The following is a 13,031-nucleotide window of genomic DNA, read 5'->3' as shown; positions in this document are numbered from 1 at the left end:
CCACGCGCGAGCCGAGCCGCAAGCGCGGCAAATCGATCCCCTCGGCATCCGCGCGGTCGCGGCGGAACGGGCGGCAAACTAACAAATTTGAAAATAAATAATTAATTCCTACCGCCGAAAACACTCCCCGCCCCTCGCCGAGCCGAGAAAACTCCCCCCCCCGGCGAAGAAACAGAGAGCCGCACAAGAAAATAAAAGCACAATTTTTTATTTTTTTTTTACTCAAACCTGCCGCTGTCCGGAGTCCTGAGTCTCCTGCTTCTGTTGGGGGTGAGTGAACCGGGCTCCCCGGTGTCACCCCCTACGCTGCTGCCTGTGGTAGGCCGGGTCCTCGACCCTCAGCAGCGGCCTCAACCAGGGGGGGATGGTCCCCTCAGAACCTTCCCACCCCCCTGGGAGGCAGGACGGACAGCTTCCTCTTGTGTCTTCTCACCTTTAAATTTCCTTTTTCTTTTTTTTTTTTGAAAATGAACAAAACCAATAAACCGAAACCAATAAAACCACAAAGACCCTGACTAACTATCAGTCCTCAGGCCACTCAGAGACTGTGAACTAGACCTGCACCACCTACTGGAGACAGAGTAAGACTGAGGGGCTGTGACTGGCACAGGGGCATATATGGCTCCGCCCACAAGTTTTAGTCTGTCTCCATCTACTGGTGCGGAGTCACAACCCAGGTGTCCTGGACTGATCCTGGTACGTACAGGGAACATGGGATTCTTTTTCGGTTCCGATGTAGGTTCCGTGCCTGGGAGAGCCAGTGTCTTCATAGTTTGGGATACGAGGGCTGGTAATTTGTCCTTGTGGAAGAATCAGAGCATGGCCCGGTATGGCTCCATTCCTGGTGGGATTTCCCCTTCTTCCAGGGAGTCTGTTTCCTCATATGAGGTGTCTGGATCCCCACCCGGGATGCTCTTGGTTAGGAGAGGCATGTCTCGAAAGCCTCGGGAGGTGCTGGGAAGGGCTTGTGCTTCCGGCAGAGTTTGAGACAAGTGGACAGCCGGGGCTGGTTACGCCTGGACAAAGGTTTGCAGCCCTTTGAAAAATTCCACCCAGGAGAAGGTTCCTGGGTCCATGTTGATACCAGGAGGGATTGTAGTGGAAGCCCCAGAAGAACTTTCCTGTGGGGGCGCCGAGTTGGACATAGTTAGGTCCGGGGTGCCATTATCAGTGGTTCCGGATCCCTCTCCTGGTTTTGGGAGGTCTTGATTTGGTTCTCCCTGGTTCTCTGTTTGCACTGCTGGCACAGGAGGGTGCCAGCAGCTCTCAAGTGGCAGGCTGGGCAAAGGAAGAGTCCCTTGGCCTTCTTGGATGGTGGTGCCATTGTTTGTGTGTGTGTATGGCTTAAAAACTCGCCCGTGCGATAGTTATGCGCGTGGATACTCTTAGTTGTGCCCGTTGAGAGCGCAGAAGTTATGCGCAGTATGTGCACACAAGTTGTGCATGCAGGTGGCAGGCTTTGTGCGCGTGGCAGTTATGAGCGCAGTTGTACGTGCGGCCTAGTTGTGCGCGCAGGTAAGCGTGTATCCCTACAGATGTGCTCAAGTTAAGCGCCTCGGGCTTCTGGCCTGCTCCGCATGTACCGAATGCGAGGGGGGGGAAGATGGTGCCGACGACAAGATGGCAACCCCCTGGAGGGTCTCCACGTGTGTGGACCCTCGCACCAGATCGGGGCCTAGCTTGTTGGAGGAAGGTCGGTACAGCTGTTCGAGCCTTGGAGACCGGAGACTTAAAGTAAAGGTTTCTACCTTACCTGGTCTCGGTGCTTACCGGTCGTGTGCCAGGTGGTCTCCAGCTGTGGGGAGAGAGGGAAATACCTTCACTGCCGTGCTCGGATCTGCACCTGCTGCCTTTCAGCCACCCTGGGGGCTACGTCCACGCCAGGAATCAATCCAGTCTCCTGGGTCTTGCCTCTGGACTAAGGCTCACCTCTGAGGGATATCGAATCGACCTTAGGAAAGTCTCGACTGTGGGAGGGACCCGAAGGAGAAGTGGGGCTCTCTTCTTAAAGGTAAATTTTTTTCTTTCTTCTTTCTTGTAAATGTTACACTATTCTCTTTTGGATAGTGTCCGCATCTGCTATGGGAGAAGGAGAAATACTGAAGAGCTAAGCATGCTGCACGGGTATATGTAGGCTGATGTCAGAGTTGAAATCTGACTCCGTCTCCCATCTGCTACCAGGAGAGCACAATATCCATTGGTCCTGAGTCCATCTGGCTACACGCTAGGAAAGACAATATTCATGGTTCAGGCTGCCTGTTTACTCTGCCTCACATTCTCTACTGCAGACACCACATTAGATTCTGAAAACAGGGAGAAAAGCCATGGTTTGAGCTGTGTCTAGTAAAGCCCCCATAAATTCCAGTTGAAATGTTGGACACAGATTGGGATAATTGATGACAAGCCATAGTAGGTCCAAGTACACTGATGGCAATGGACATGGATTTAGTCACTCTGTCCGAGTTGTATCCTAGACCAGCCAATTGTCCAACTAACTAAAATATGCACCCCAGATTGCGTAAAAATGAAATAGCAAGACATTTTCTGAATACCTGCATAGCCAATGCTAGGCCAATGGAAGTATGCGATACTAGAGATAGCATTTCTCCTCAACACATCTGAGGTACACTCAAATCACAGGAAGTATCTCTTTGTGAGTGTAGGCTTCCTTTAAGTTCAGAGTACATAACCAGACTCTTGTGTGTTTACAGTGCTCCGCATAACCATTTGGAGCTTTTCCTTTTTGAGATATCTGTTCAAATCCCTTTAGGTGCAGGATGCAATGGGATCCTCCTGTTTTCTTTAGAACCAGAAAATACCTGGAATAAAATCCCCACCCTCTTCCTGTGGTAGGACAAGGAGGAGGAGATTTCCAACTGGAATAGTTCCTGATTCTTGTCAACCGTCAAAGCTGGTGGATTATCTGGAGGTTATTTCAACAGGTTTAATCTGTAGCCTTTAAAAATTCTGTGAAGGACCCATCTATAATTTTGGACTAATGGCTTGCATAAAACCTTAGCCTTCCTGTGAGCACCGAGAGCCTGCGCTGGCCTCATTGTCATCTGCTTCCTTTCTCCACTCTCTGCTCCGAAGAGTACAGAGGAGCTGCCCCTATTCAGCTTACGCTGAGCAAGACTGTCAGGCCTGACACCCAGCAGGAGGGTGCATCATTGTGGAGTAAATACACTCTGCCTGCGTGCCCGACCGCAGCACAACATGCTCCTTCTCCCGCCAAGCGGGAATGTCCTCCCTCTCTCACCAGGCCGAATAAAGCAGCGAGGGAAATCAATCCGAGCACAAAACTGCCTCCAGCAGGAGCTAACACACCAGACCACTGTGTCTTCTCCTTTCCCCCCCCAGCAATCCCACTTGCCATGACAGAGCCAGGCCCACATCGATCATTCCCAGCCCCATAAGCTGAGCGGAATGAATCAAGTGCCAACACCTAGGTCCCTCACACAGCTGCCATCCAGAAGCCAACCACTCCACTGGAGAGGCTACCTTCACATTCCCAGGCTCCAAGCAATCCCTTTTTTTTTTTTCTTTAACCACAAAGGAAAGGAAATACTTCCCTGACGGTAATCTTCATCTCTGGAGCTGCCACAGCACGAGAGGCATGAGGAATCTGGCCCCATCAGATTCCAACATTCTCTCAGGGCAGAAGCACACCAAGTTTCACCAACCTCCAGCTTGCCTGCCTCGGTCAGGAGGGATGAGGCCCACCAGAACCCCAACATCCTCTTGGGAGGACCCTCTCAAACTTCTGTCTTTTTGGGGGGTTTTTTTTTTTGTTTTTTTTTAGATTGCAGGTTTTGTACCTTCTACCATCTTCTGGAGACAGAAAATTACGGAGGGACTGCAGGTGGCACATTAGGTTATATACGGTGTCAGTAAAACTTTCCAACTGCTGGCAGGGAGGCAAGACCCAGGAGACTGGATTGATCTAGGGTGGTTATATCACTGGTACCTCACTCCAGAAAAATTACATTAGATATACCCTAAGGCTTGACTGGCACAATTGTGATGGTGTGAGGACCTTCTTTCAATATTTGGTGGGAATGTACATTGGTTCAAAAATGTTGGGATTTGGAGTTGGACCTAATTGGTGAAGTGACTTAGGTTGAGTTGATGAAGGATCCTAAAACATTTATGTTTTTCTGCTCCTAAGTTTCCTTCTAGAATGATGAAATTGATACTGTAAAACATAATGGCACATTGTGAAATTATAACTAGTTGGAAAAAAGTACATTTACCTTCTTTGGGTACATTGCAGCAGTGAATTTGGAGGGTTTATTATTTGGGCAATTTAACAGCAATAAAAAATAGTACTCGCTCAAACTTTAATGCTATATGGAAACCATTTGAATAGTCGTGTGATATCTGAAATTGGCTGAACTCAGATAATGCATTACATGATGTAGTTACCTCCTTGAATTGATGTGAAGTTGAGGTGAACTGGAGGGTGGCGGAGGGGCTGTTAGAAAGTGATGGGTTGGTAGGATAGGGATTATATTGGGCATAATGGGGACTTTATTGTGATTTTGTTTTTATATGCGTTTCATGATTGACTGTTATTGTTGTAGAAGGAATACTTTAATGCAATAAAAACAAAGTGCAAGAAAATAAAAACACACTAAGCAAACTAAAGGAAAGAAAAAACATACCATGGCAAAATTTTAGAAACAATGGCCAAAAAGCAACTTTGGGGAACCAAACACCACAGTGAAACAGTGAAGAAAAAACATGCATTGTGTTGTTTTTTGTTTTTTTTTACCAAGACCAAACTGAGGCACGCTGCATGAATATGGAAAATGCTGGAAGTAATCAGAATTTCCTTTGGATTTTCCATGAAAATTCTGGAAATGTGTTTTCTGATTGTTGCTTGATTTCACCCCTAAGTGCGACTATGATGAACTGCTTGTCTTCAGAAAAAGCGACTTGCCCCCACAAACTAAGGCACAGTGACTTGTCCAAAGATGGTATGGCTGCAAATTGCCAGTTGCCTTAATAGACACAAGAAGAGGTTCCTCGAGTGTGCTGGCCAGCCCTCACCTGGTAACTTGCTTGTGGAAATCTGCAAGTTGCTTCTGTGTCACAGTCACCGCTCCTCCAGATGTCTCTTTTGGTAAACCCTTCAGTGAGTTTTCCAGCCATCGACAAAATGTCTACAGGGAGGGAAGAAGAAACACAAGTGGTAGTACAGATTATTCAGAAATATCTCAAGGAGGAAATAAAAAACATCTTCCCTTTTCTTTGGCAACTGAAGCTTCTACTAGTTGGCACACACATTCAATTAGATGGCCATTTGATACCACCACATACAATATACCTAAGGACAAATAAAATAAGAAAACCACCACTCTTTTGCCATTTGTTCAGCTAGGTAGACTGGCGAGAAAGGAACCACAGTAGAACGTGGCACTCAGGATGACCCTGTCAGAAGTGGAAACAAGCTAGGCATGGTAGGAAAAGTGAACACACTTCTGAATACTGGGGGTCTGTGAAAAAATTCTCTCAAATATATTCTCTTACTTCCAGAGGTGTACTGTATGAGGGTGTGTGTGCGTGCGTGTGTGTGTGTGTGTAATTGACAATGTGTAGACACCCTCCACCCTACCTAAATGGAATCTCATCTGAATGCAAATGACATTCAGACAAGGTTTTATTTAGGCAGTTGATGTCAGCACTTCATTCAGCAGCCCACAGACACAAGCACACATCAAATTAAAAACAAAAAACATTAATTGGTTTTGTTCATTTTTTAACAGCCAAAAACAATCAATATGGTTACAACCTCAGCCTCTTCAGTATGGTTTATCCAAAGGACCAGTGATTTCCCCATTACTTTTCAATATGTATTTATGACTATTAATGGCATTCCTTATTAACCTAGGATTTTGGTTCTTTTCTTATGCAGATGACAACCATTTAGCCATTCTTTGTATCCAGACTGCATATATCACTGGATGAAATCTGGGGCTGGCTTTCAAAGAATAACCTCTGTTTGAAGACAAGTCTTAAGGATTGACCATTTCTCAGACAAATCCTTGAAAGCCTCTTTAAGTCTTAGTAGGGATAACTATCATCTAGTGGTTCTGTGCTCAGTCTTGCAATTATATTAGATGCATGTCTAAAGCTGGATAAGCATATAGCCAATGTTTTATTTCTGGTTAAGAACATAAGAACAGCCATGCTGGGTCAGACCAAGGTCCACTGTGCCCAGCATTCCATCTCAACAATGGTCAGTCCAGGTCACAAATACCCATCAGATCCCAATAATTGATTTATTTCTTGAATCTCACACCCAAGGATAAGTGCTGGCTTTCCCAAGTCTACCTGGCTAATAACTTTATGGTTTTTTTCTTTCAGGAACTTGTCTGATCCTCTTTTATTTATTTATTTTTAGATTTTTATATACCGGTGTTCCTATATGAAATAAAGATCACATCGGTTTACATTGAAACAGAACATGAAAATTCAGAACTCTTTTGAACCCTACTATGTTAATTGCTTTGACCATATCCTCTGGCAAGAGATTCCATAGCTTGACTGTGTGCTGAGTGAAAATATAATTCTTAAAATTTGTTTTAAATCTGCTGGCTGCTAGTTTCATGGAGTGTCCCCTAGTCCGAGTGTTGTCTGAAAGCATAAAGAACTGTTCCATATTTACTTGTTCCACCCCACTCATGATTTATAAAATTTCAATCATATCCCCTCTTAATTGTCTTTTTTCCAAGCTAAAGAGTCCTAATCTATTTAGCCTTTCTCCATAAGGGAGCTTTTCTATCCCCTTTATCATTTTCATTGCACTTTCCTCTACCTTTTCTATGTCCATGCTACCTTTTTTTGAGATGGGGCAACCAAAACTGCATGCAGTACTCATGGTATGGTCGTATCATACAAAGGCATTATGATATTCTCAGTTAAATAGAAACACCTATTAAATCCTAGTGATCTTGCTTCAGTAATCCACATGGTAATTATAACCCATCCAGATTACTGTAACAAGTTATGGAATGGACTCAGTGTGAATTTGTTTGACATCTCCAACTTATTCAAAATTCAGCTCCCAGATTTTTTTTCCAGCATATGGCTGCAATCAGAAATAAAACCTTTGAAGAAAGGAATTTTAACTCTCTTGATGTCAGATATTCAAATAGTAGCTTCTTGAGCTAAGCAAGGGCTATATTCACATTTCCATGCAGCAGGATTCCTAATTGAAGGATGAAGATTGTTCAGACCTTTCATGAATCTAGCAACTGAAGTTTGCTGAGAAATACAAATTCCCTACAAATACTGGTGATGTGTCGCTATAGTGCTCAGGTGGATTCTGACTGAATTAGTCTTTAATCCCAATTTAGAAAGACTTAACAGATATTGAAGGAGAAAAGATATAGAATACGGCATCCTGATTTTGTTTTATACACCAGGTCAAAAACCTTTTCTATTTCAAATTATTTAATTTTCTAGTGGAAGGTCTTCTTGATGCAAGTATGACCTTGGTTACTTCTGTAGACTTAACTATTTACATTCTTCAGCATTACAAAAGGAAACAAGTGCAGAGAGGTGTAAATCTGGAAGAACAGGGAAGGTCCTGGATTGGCCTGACTGTACTAAAGGAAAGAAAACTATCAGGTAAGAACTAATTTCACCTTCCTCTTCATCCAGTCAGGTTAATCCAGACACATGGGATGTACCCAAGCTACTCCACATTAGGGCAGGATACTACCAAACCCACTCTGAGCACTAACAAGGAGAAAGACACCTCCTTCCCTGACCGCCACATCTAAGCAATAGTGCTTAGCTAAAGAACGTTAAGGAGGACTAAGTTGCTGCCTTACAAATATCAGATGGAGACACCAGTCGCAGCTTAGCCCAAGAGGTGGCTTGAGCCCTCATCTTCTTATGGATGGAAACACCAGAATCCACACAAGCCACCGTAATGACCTCCTTAATTCAGTGCACTACTGTAGTCTTAAAAGCTGCCTCACTTCTTTGGACAGCAGACCAGAGGACAAAAAGATGACCAGATTTCCAGAAGTATTAGTGACTAAGATTCCGCAAAAGAATCCTCGACGTCTAAGGCACGAAGAGACCTAAATTCCTCTGCAGAAGACCGACCACTTAAAGCAGGAAGGCATACAGATTGATTCAGTTGAAAGGCTGAAACCACCTTTGGCAAGAAAGAAGAGACCGTTCAAGTCCAAACCATCTCCTTTGAGATCTGCATGAAGCACCTGCACTCTGAGTGGAGCAAAACAGCCCACCAGAAGCACCGCTTTCAAGGTCAGCTGTTTTTACAGAAAGTCCTTTAAGAAACTCAAATTGAGCCCCTGCCAAAATGGAAAAGATCAAATATAGATCCCAAAAAGGTACCAGCAAATGAAGAGGATTAATACGCTTCATGCCTCTCAGAAAATGTGACATCAGGATGGGAAGACAGGACTTACTCAAAATATGACCCCTGTAACATGCAAGAGCTGCCACCTGCACCTTCCATGAGTAAAGAGCCAAGCCAACCCCTTGGACACGACCTTTTGCAAACTCCAGAATTTGTGGCACTGATGCTCTACTAGAAGCACCAGGGCCCGAGGCACATCCTCTGAAAGATTGAGTGATTCTCAACATCCAGGCTGTGAATAACAGGGCCTGGAGATTGGGATTTCATAACCTGCCTCGATCTTGCATGATGAGATCTGGGGAAGTCCCTAAACTGATTGGTCTCCGGATGGACAACTCCCATGGGAGTGAGGAAACCAGACCTGCCTTGGCCAATAAGGGGCTATGATCCTCATAGCCCCCTTGTCCACGTGAAGCTTTAAGAGAGTTTTCGCTACCGGGGGACTCAGAGGATACGCATACAGAAGACCCTTGCCCCAATGACAGGCAAGGGCACTGAGGCTGGTTTGTCATCTGACCTGTACAGGGAGCAGAACCGAGCACCTTTCTTTTGCAAGGGGATGTGAAAAGATCCATGTCTGGGCTCCCTTAGAGGCAGAATATCTGATTTGCAACCCCCTGGTCCAGGGGCCACTCATGGGGGTCTAAAGGCATGACTCAGTCTGTCCGCTACCATGTTCTCTGTCCCAGCCAGGTACATGGCCCCGAGTACCATCCCATGGTACAGGGCCCATGACCAGATCTGGACCACTTCCTTACACAGGAGTTATGATTCTGTGCCTCCCTGCTTGTTGATATACCACATCGCCACCTGGTTGTTGGTTTGGATCAAGACAACTTTGTTGGTCAGCTGATCTCTGAAAGCCCATAGCACGTATCTGATTGCCTGAAGCTCCAGGAAGTTGATTTGACAACAGCTTTCTTGAGCAGGCCAGAGACTCTGGATGCTGAGCCCATCTACATGAGCTCCCCAGCCCAGGGTGGATGCATCCATGGTTAGGAAAATTTGGGTAGGAGGACTTTGAAAAGAGAGCCCTTGTTTCAGATTTGAAAGTACCCGCCACCAGGACAAAGAGTCCTGGAGGAGTGAGGTGATACGGATACAATCCTGGAGGTTCTGTGTGGCCTGGTGTCACTGCGACCTCAGGGTCCACTGGGCTCTGTGCAAGTATGCCAAAGGAGTGACATGGATGGCTGTGGCCATATGGCCCAATAGTCTCAACATGTGCCAGGCTGACACCTGCTGACTCTGCTGAATCTCTGCCACGATGGTTGTCAAAGTGACGGTCCTTTGACAAGGCAGGAAGCCTTGGCCTGAGTTATATCTAGCATGGCTCCAATGAAGTCCAATTGAGGTAAGATGGGACTTCAGATACTTGATGATGAACCCTAGCAACTCCAACTCTCGGACTGTCAAGTGTATGGACCTGACGGCCCCTGCCATAGATGTGTTCTTGATCAGCCAATTGTCCGGATAAGGGAAACCATGCACCTCCAAGCCTGTGGAGGTGCGCTGCCACCACAGCCAGGCATTTTGTGAAGACTCACGGGGCGGATGCTGGAAGTGCTGTTTTCCCTCCACAAATTGAAGATACTTCCGGTGAACTGGGGGAAGATCAAGGTGCCCAGAGGAAATCATCTTGAACTTTTCTTTTTTGACAAATTTGTTCAAGGCTCTTAGGTCTAGGATGGGATGGAGTTGTCCTGTTTTCTTTGGAATCAGGAAGTATCTGGAATAAAATCCCCTCCCTCTTTGCCTTGATGGAACAGGCTTGACCACTCTGGCTGTTAAAAGTGAAGAGAGCTCCGTTCGAAGTACCTCCTGATGCCCAACTGGCCCCCAAAACTGGCTTGAAGGGAAATTTGGCTCAATCGGTACCCTTGGCGGAAGATGGAAAGAACCCACTGGTCCAAGGTTATACTGGGCCACTGGTTCGGGAAAACCACAGAGTCTGCCCCCGACCAGCGGATCCATCCTCTTGGGCATGGGCAATTGGCCTACGCTCCCTATGACCCAGTCAAAACCTCATCCCTGGAGTTGACTGAGGTGCTGGCTGTGGCTTCGGGGCTCTCTGCTGCCTGGGATATTTGCGGGAGCCCTGATGCTGTTGAAGGGAGCGAGGCGGCAGAGAATAGTATTTCCTCTGGTGAAAGAAAGACTTCCTCTGCCTTGATCTAATCTACCTCCTAGACGAGGAGGATGGATCTGCATCCGTCAACCTATCTCTGAAGAGATTCTCCCTAATGCACGTCATGTCAGCAAGTCATTCCTGTACCTCTGGTTGGAGATCTGAGGCCCACAGCCATGCCATTCTGCGGGTGCCGATTCCCGCTGCAGAGACAATCAATGCTGTCTCAAAAACATCATATATTGCTCAGACCTCATGTTTTCCACACTCCTTATGTACCAGTGACATGAGGGTGTCCTGCTACTGTGTGAGGCAGCTGCTCGGCCACCTCCTACATCTGCTTCCAGATGTCCCATGAGTACTGGCTCATATAGAGCTGACAGGAAGCTATGCAGGTAATTTATTTATTTACAGGTTTTTATATACCGGCTGGGGAGCTGCTTGCGGCTTTTGCTTTCGGGCCTGGCGAGGCTGAGGTTTTTGTGAAGGCCTCGTAGTTCGGGACCTTGCTGGTGGAGGATAGTACTTCCTTGGATGGAAGAATGACTTATTAGAGTCCTTCCTAAAGGGCTGTCTTGAGGGGAAGTCGGAAGGTATCGATGAGAGCTGTTTAAGGGTCTCATGATTGTCCTTTAATTCAGCCACTATTTGCTGGATCTGTTCACCGAACAGATTGTCTCCTACACATGGTAGGTCAGATAGCCTGTCTTGTACTTCTGGCCGAAAGTCAGAAGATTTGAGCCAGGCCAATCGTCTTGCCGAAATGGCAGCTGCAGACACTCTAGTAGAGGTGTCGAAGATATCGTAAGCTGTTCTTATCTCATGCTTTCCTGCCTCAAATCCTTTGTTGACAAGGATTTGAAGCTGTTGTTGGAATTGGTCAGGCAGGGTTTCAGAGAAGTCCTGTATCTGCTTGAAAATGACCCTATTGTATTGGGTCATATACAGCTGGTAAGCAGCAATTCTGGAGATAAGCATGGCCCCTTGGAACACTCGTCGACCAATATTGTCTAGGAACTTGTGTTCCTTAACAGGAGGGGTAGATGAGTGAGGCTTTGTCCTTTTTGCTTTCTTTTGAGCTGATTCCACCACAACTGAGTGGTGGTCGAGCTGAGATTTTTGAAAGCCTGTGGCTGACTGTACTAAATAGGTAGTGTCAGCTTTTCTATGGACTGGGGCAATGGATCCTGGGTTTTCCAAGTTCTTTTTGAGGAGGTCAAGAAGATCTTGATGAACGGGAATAGAAGTGATCACTTTAGGGGCATCCAGGAACTGGAGGAGCTCCATCATCTGGTGCCTATCATCCTGCTCTGTCTGAAGCTGAAAAGGGACCAACTCTGACATTTCCTTCACAAAATTAATGAAAGAAAGGTCCTCTGGAGGAGAACGCTTTCTACTTTCAGTAGGAGAGGGAGGTGAAGGTAAGTCATCGGTGTCTGTGGAAGTATCATCACCCCAGGTGTCATAAGGATCAGCAGACTGACCTGTAGGACGAGAAGGGGGTTGGATACCCGAAGGCCCCGGCTGAGGCTCCGAGAAAATCGAAGGACTCGCCAGGGGCACCGTGAACGGCCTGGAAGGCATCGGTGCCGGTATCGAAGGCATCGATGGCACCGATGTGCATATCGCCCCCGATGAATCTGTGGTGAGGGATGAATTGGCAACGATGGCTGAGGCAATACTCCCGAAGGAAGAATGCGGAACGGTGTTTCTCCTCCCGATGAAGCTGTCAACGGGGAGCGCACCGGAGCCATCGGAGACCCGGGAATCACCGGTGGAAGGGCAGTTATGAGCGCCTCCATCCAGGATAGCAGTGCTGCTGTCATCGGGTCAGTGACCGGTTCCACTCTCGGTGCCGGTGTAGGAGGAACCTGGAGCCTTTGCATCGCTTTGTCGATGGCCTCCTGGACCAGCCGGTCCAGTTCTTCCCGGAGACCTGGAGCAAGCAGCCCCGGCTCCGTGACAGAAGAGGGAGGCACAGTCGGAGGGACCACCTTTACAGGCGGAATCGTGACTCCCAAACCCCTATCGGGCGAGGGTGGCCTCGATGTCCCGGTCGCAGGAATGGTCGGTGCCAATTCTGGACGGGGCTTCTTCGATGGTGGCTTGGACAGTGGCGAGGTCGAAGATTTCGCTCCCTCGACGGTCCAAGACTTATGATGCCGATGTTTCTCCCTACGATCCCCTCGATCTTGAGGGGGAGTAACGGGAGTCGATGGCCGTGAAGACGTCAATGGCGGACGGTCACTGGACGGTGCGACTTAGTCGGTGCCGGTTCCGATGACATCGATGCGATGGATGGCGTCGGGATGTGAGCATGGAAGAGAAGTCCCAACTTCTCTATTCTGGCTTTGCGACCTTTTGGTGTCATGAGGGCACATTTGGTGCAAGTCAGGACATCATGCTCATGGCCTAAACACATTACACAGACTCCATGAGGGTCTGTGATAGACATGGTATGAGTACAGTCTGGGCACCGACGAAACCCCGACGCCATGACAA

The 13,031-nt window shown here is 47.1% G+C and overlaps 1 protein-coding gene across 2 annotated transcripts in view; it reads right to left on the bottom strand.

The window, feature by feature from the left end:
• TNPO3 (transportin 3) overlaps positions 1 to 13,031 on the bottom strand; it is a 236,647-nt gene that overhangs the window by 22,926 nt on the left and 200,690 nt on the right. For both annotated transcript variants that reach the window (XM_029615500.1, XM_029615501.1), the window contains exon 21: positions 5,053 to 5,165. In XM_029615500.1, the coding sequence (XP_029471360.1) occupies positions 5,053 to 5,165 (113 nt within the window). The remainder of the gene's footprint in view (positions 1 to 5,052; positions 5,166 to 13,031) is intronic.

Source organism: Rhinatrema bivittatum, chromosome 9 (genome assembly GCF_901001135.1).
Source record: "Rhinatrema bivittatum chromosome 9, aRhiBiv1.1, whole genome shotgun sequence".
Classification (NCBI taxonomy): domain Eukaryota; kingdom Metazoa; phylum Chordata; class Amphibia; order Gymnophiona; family Rhinatrematidae; genus Rhinatrema; species Rhinatrema bivittatum.
Note: the sequence above shows the minus strand (reverse complement) of the source record. Positions and strands in the feature narration are given on the sequence as shown.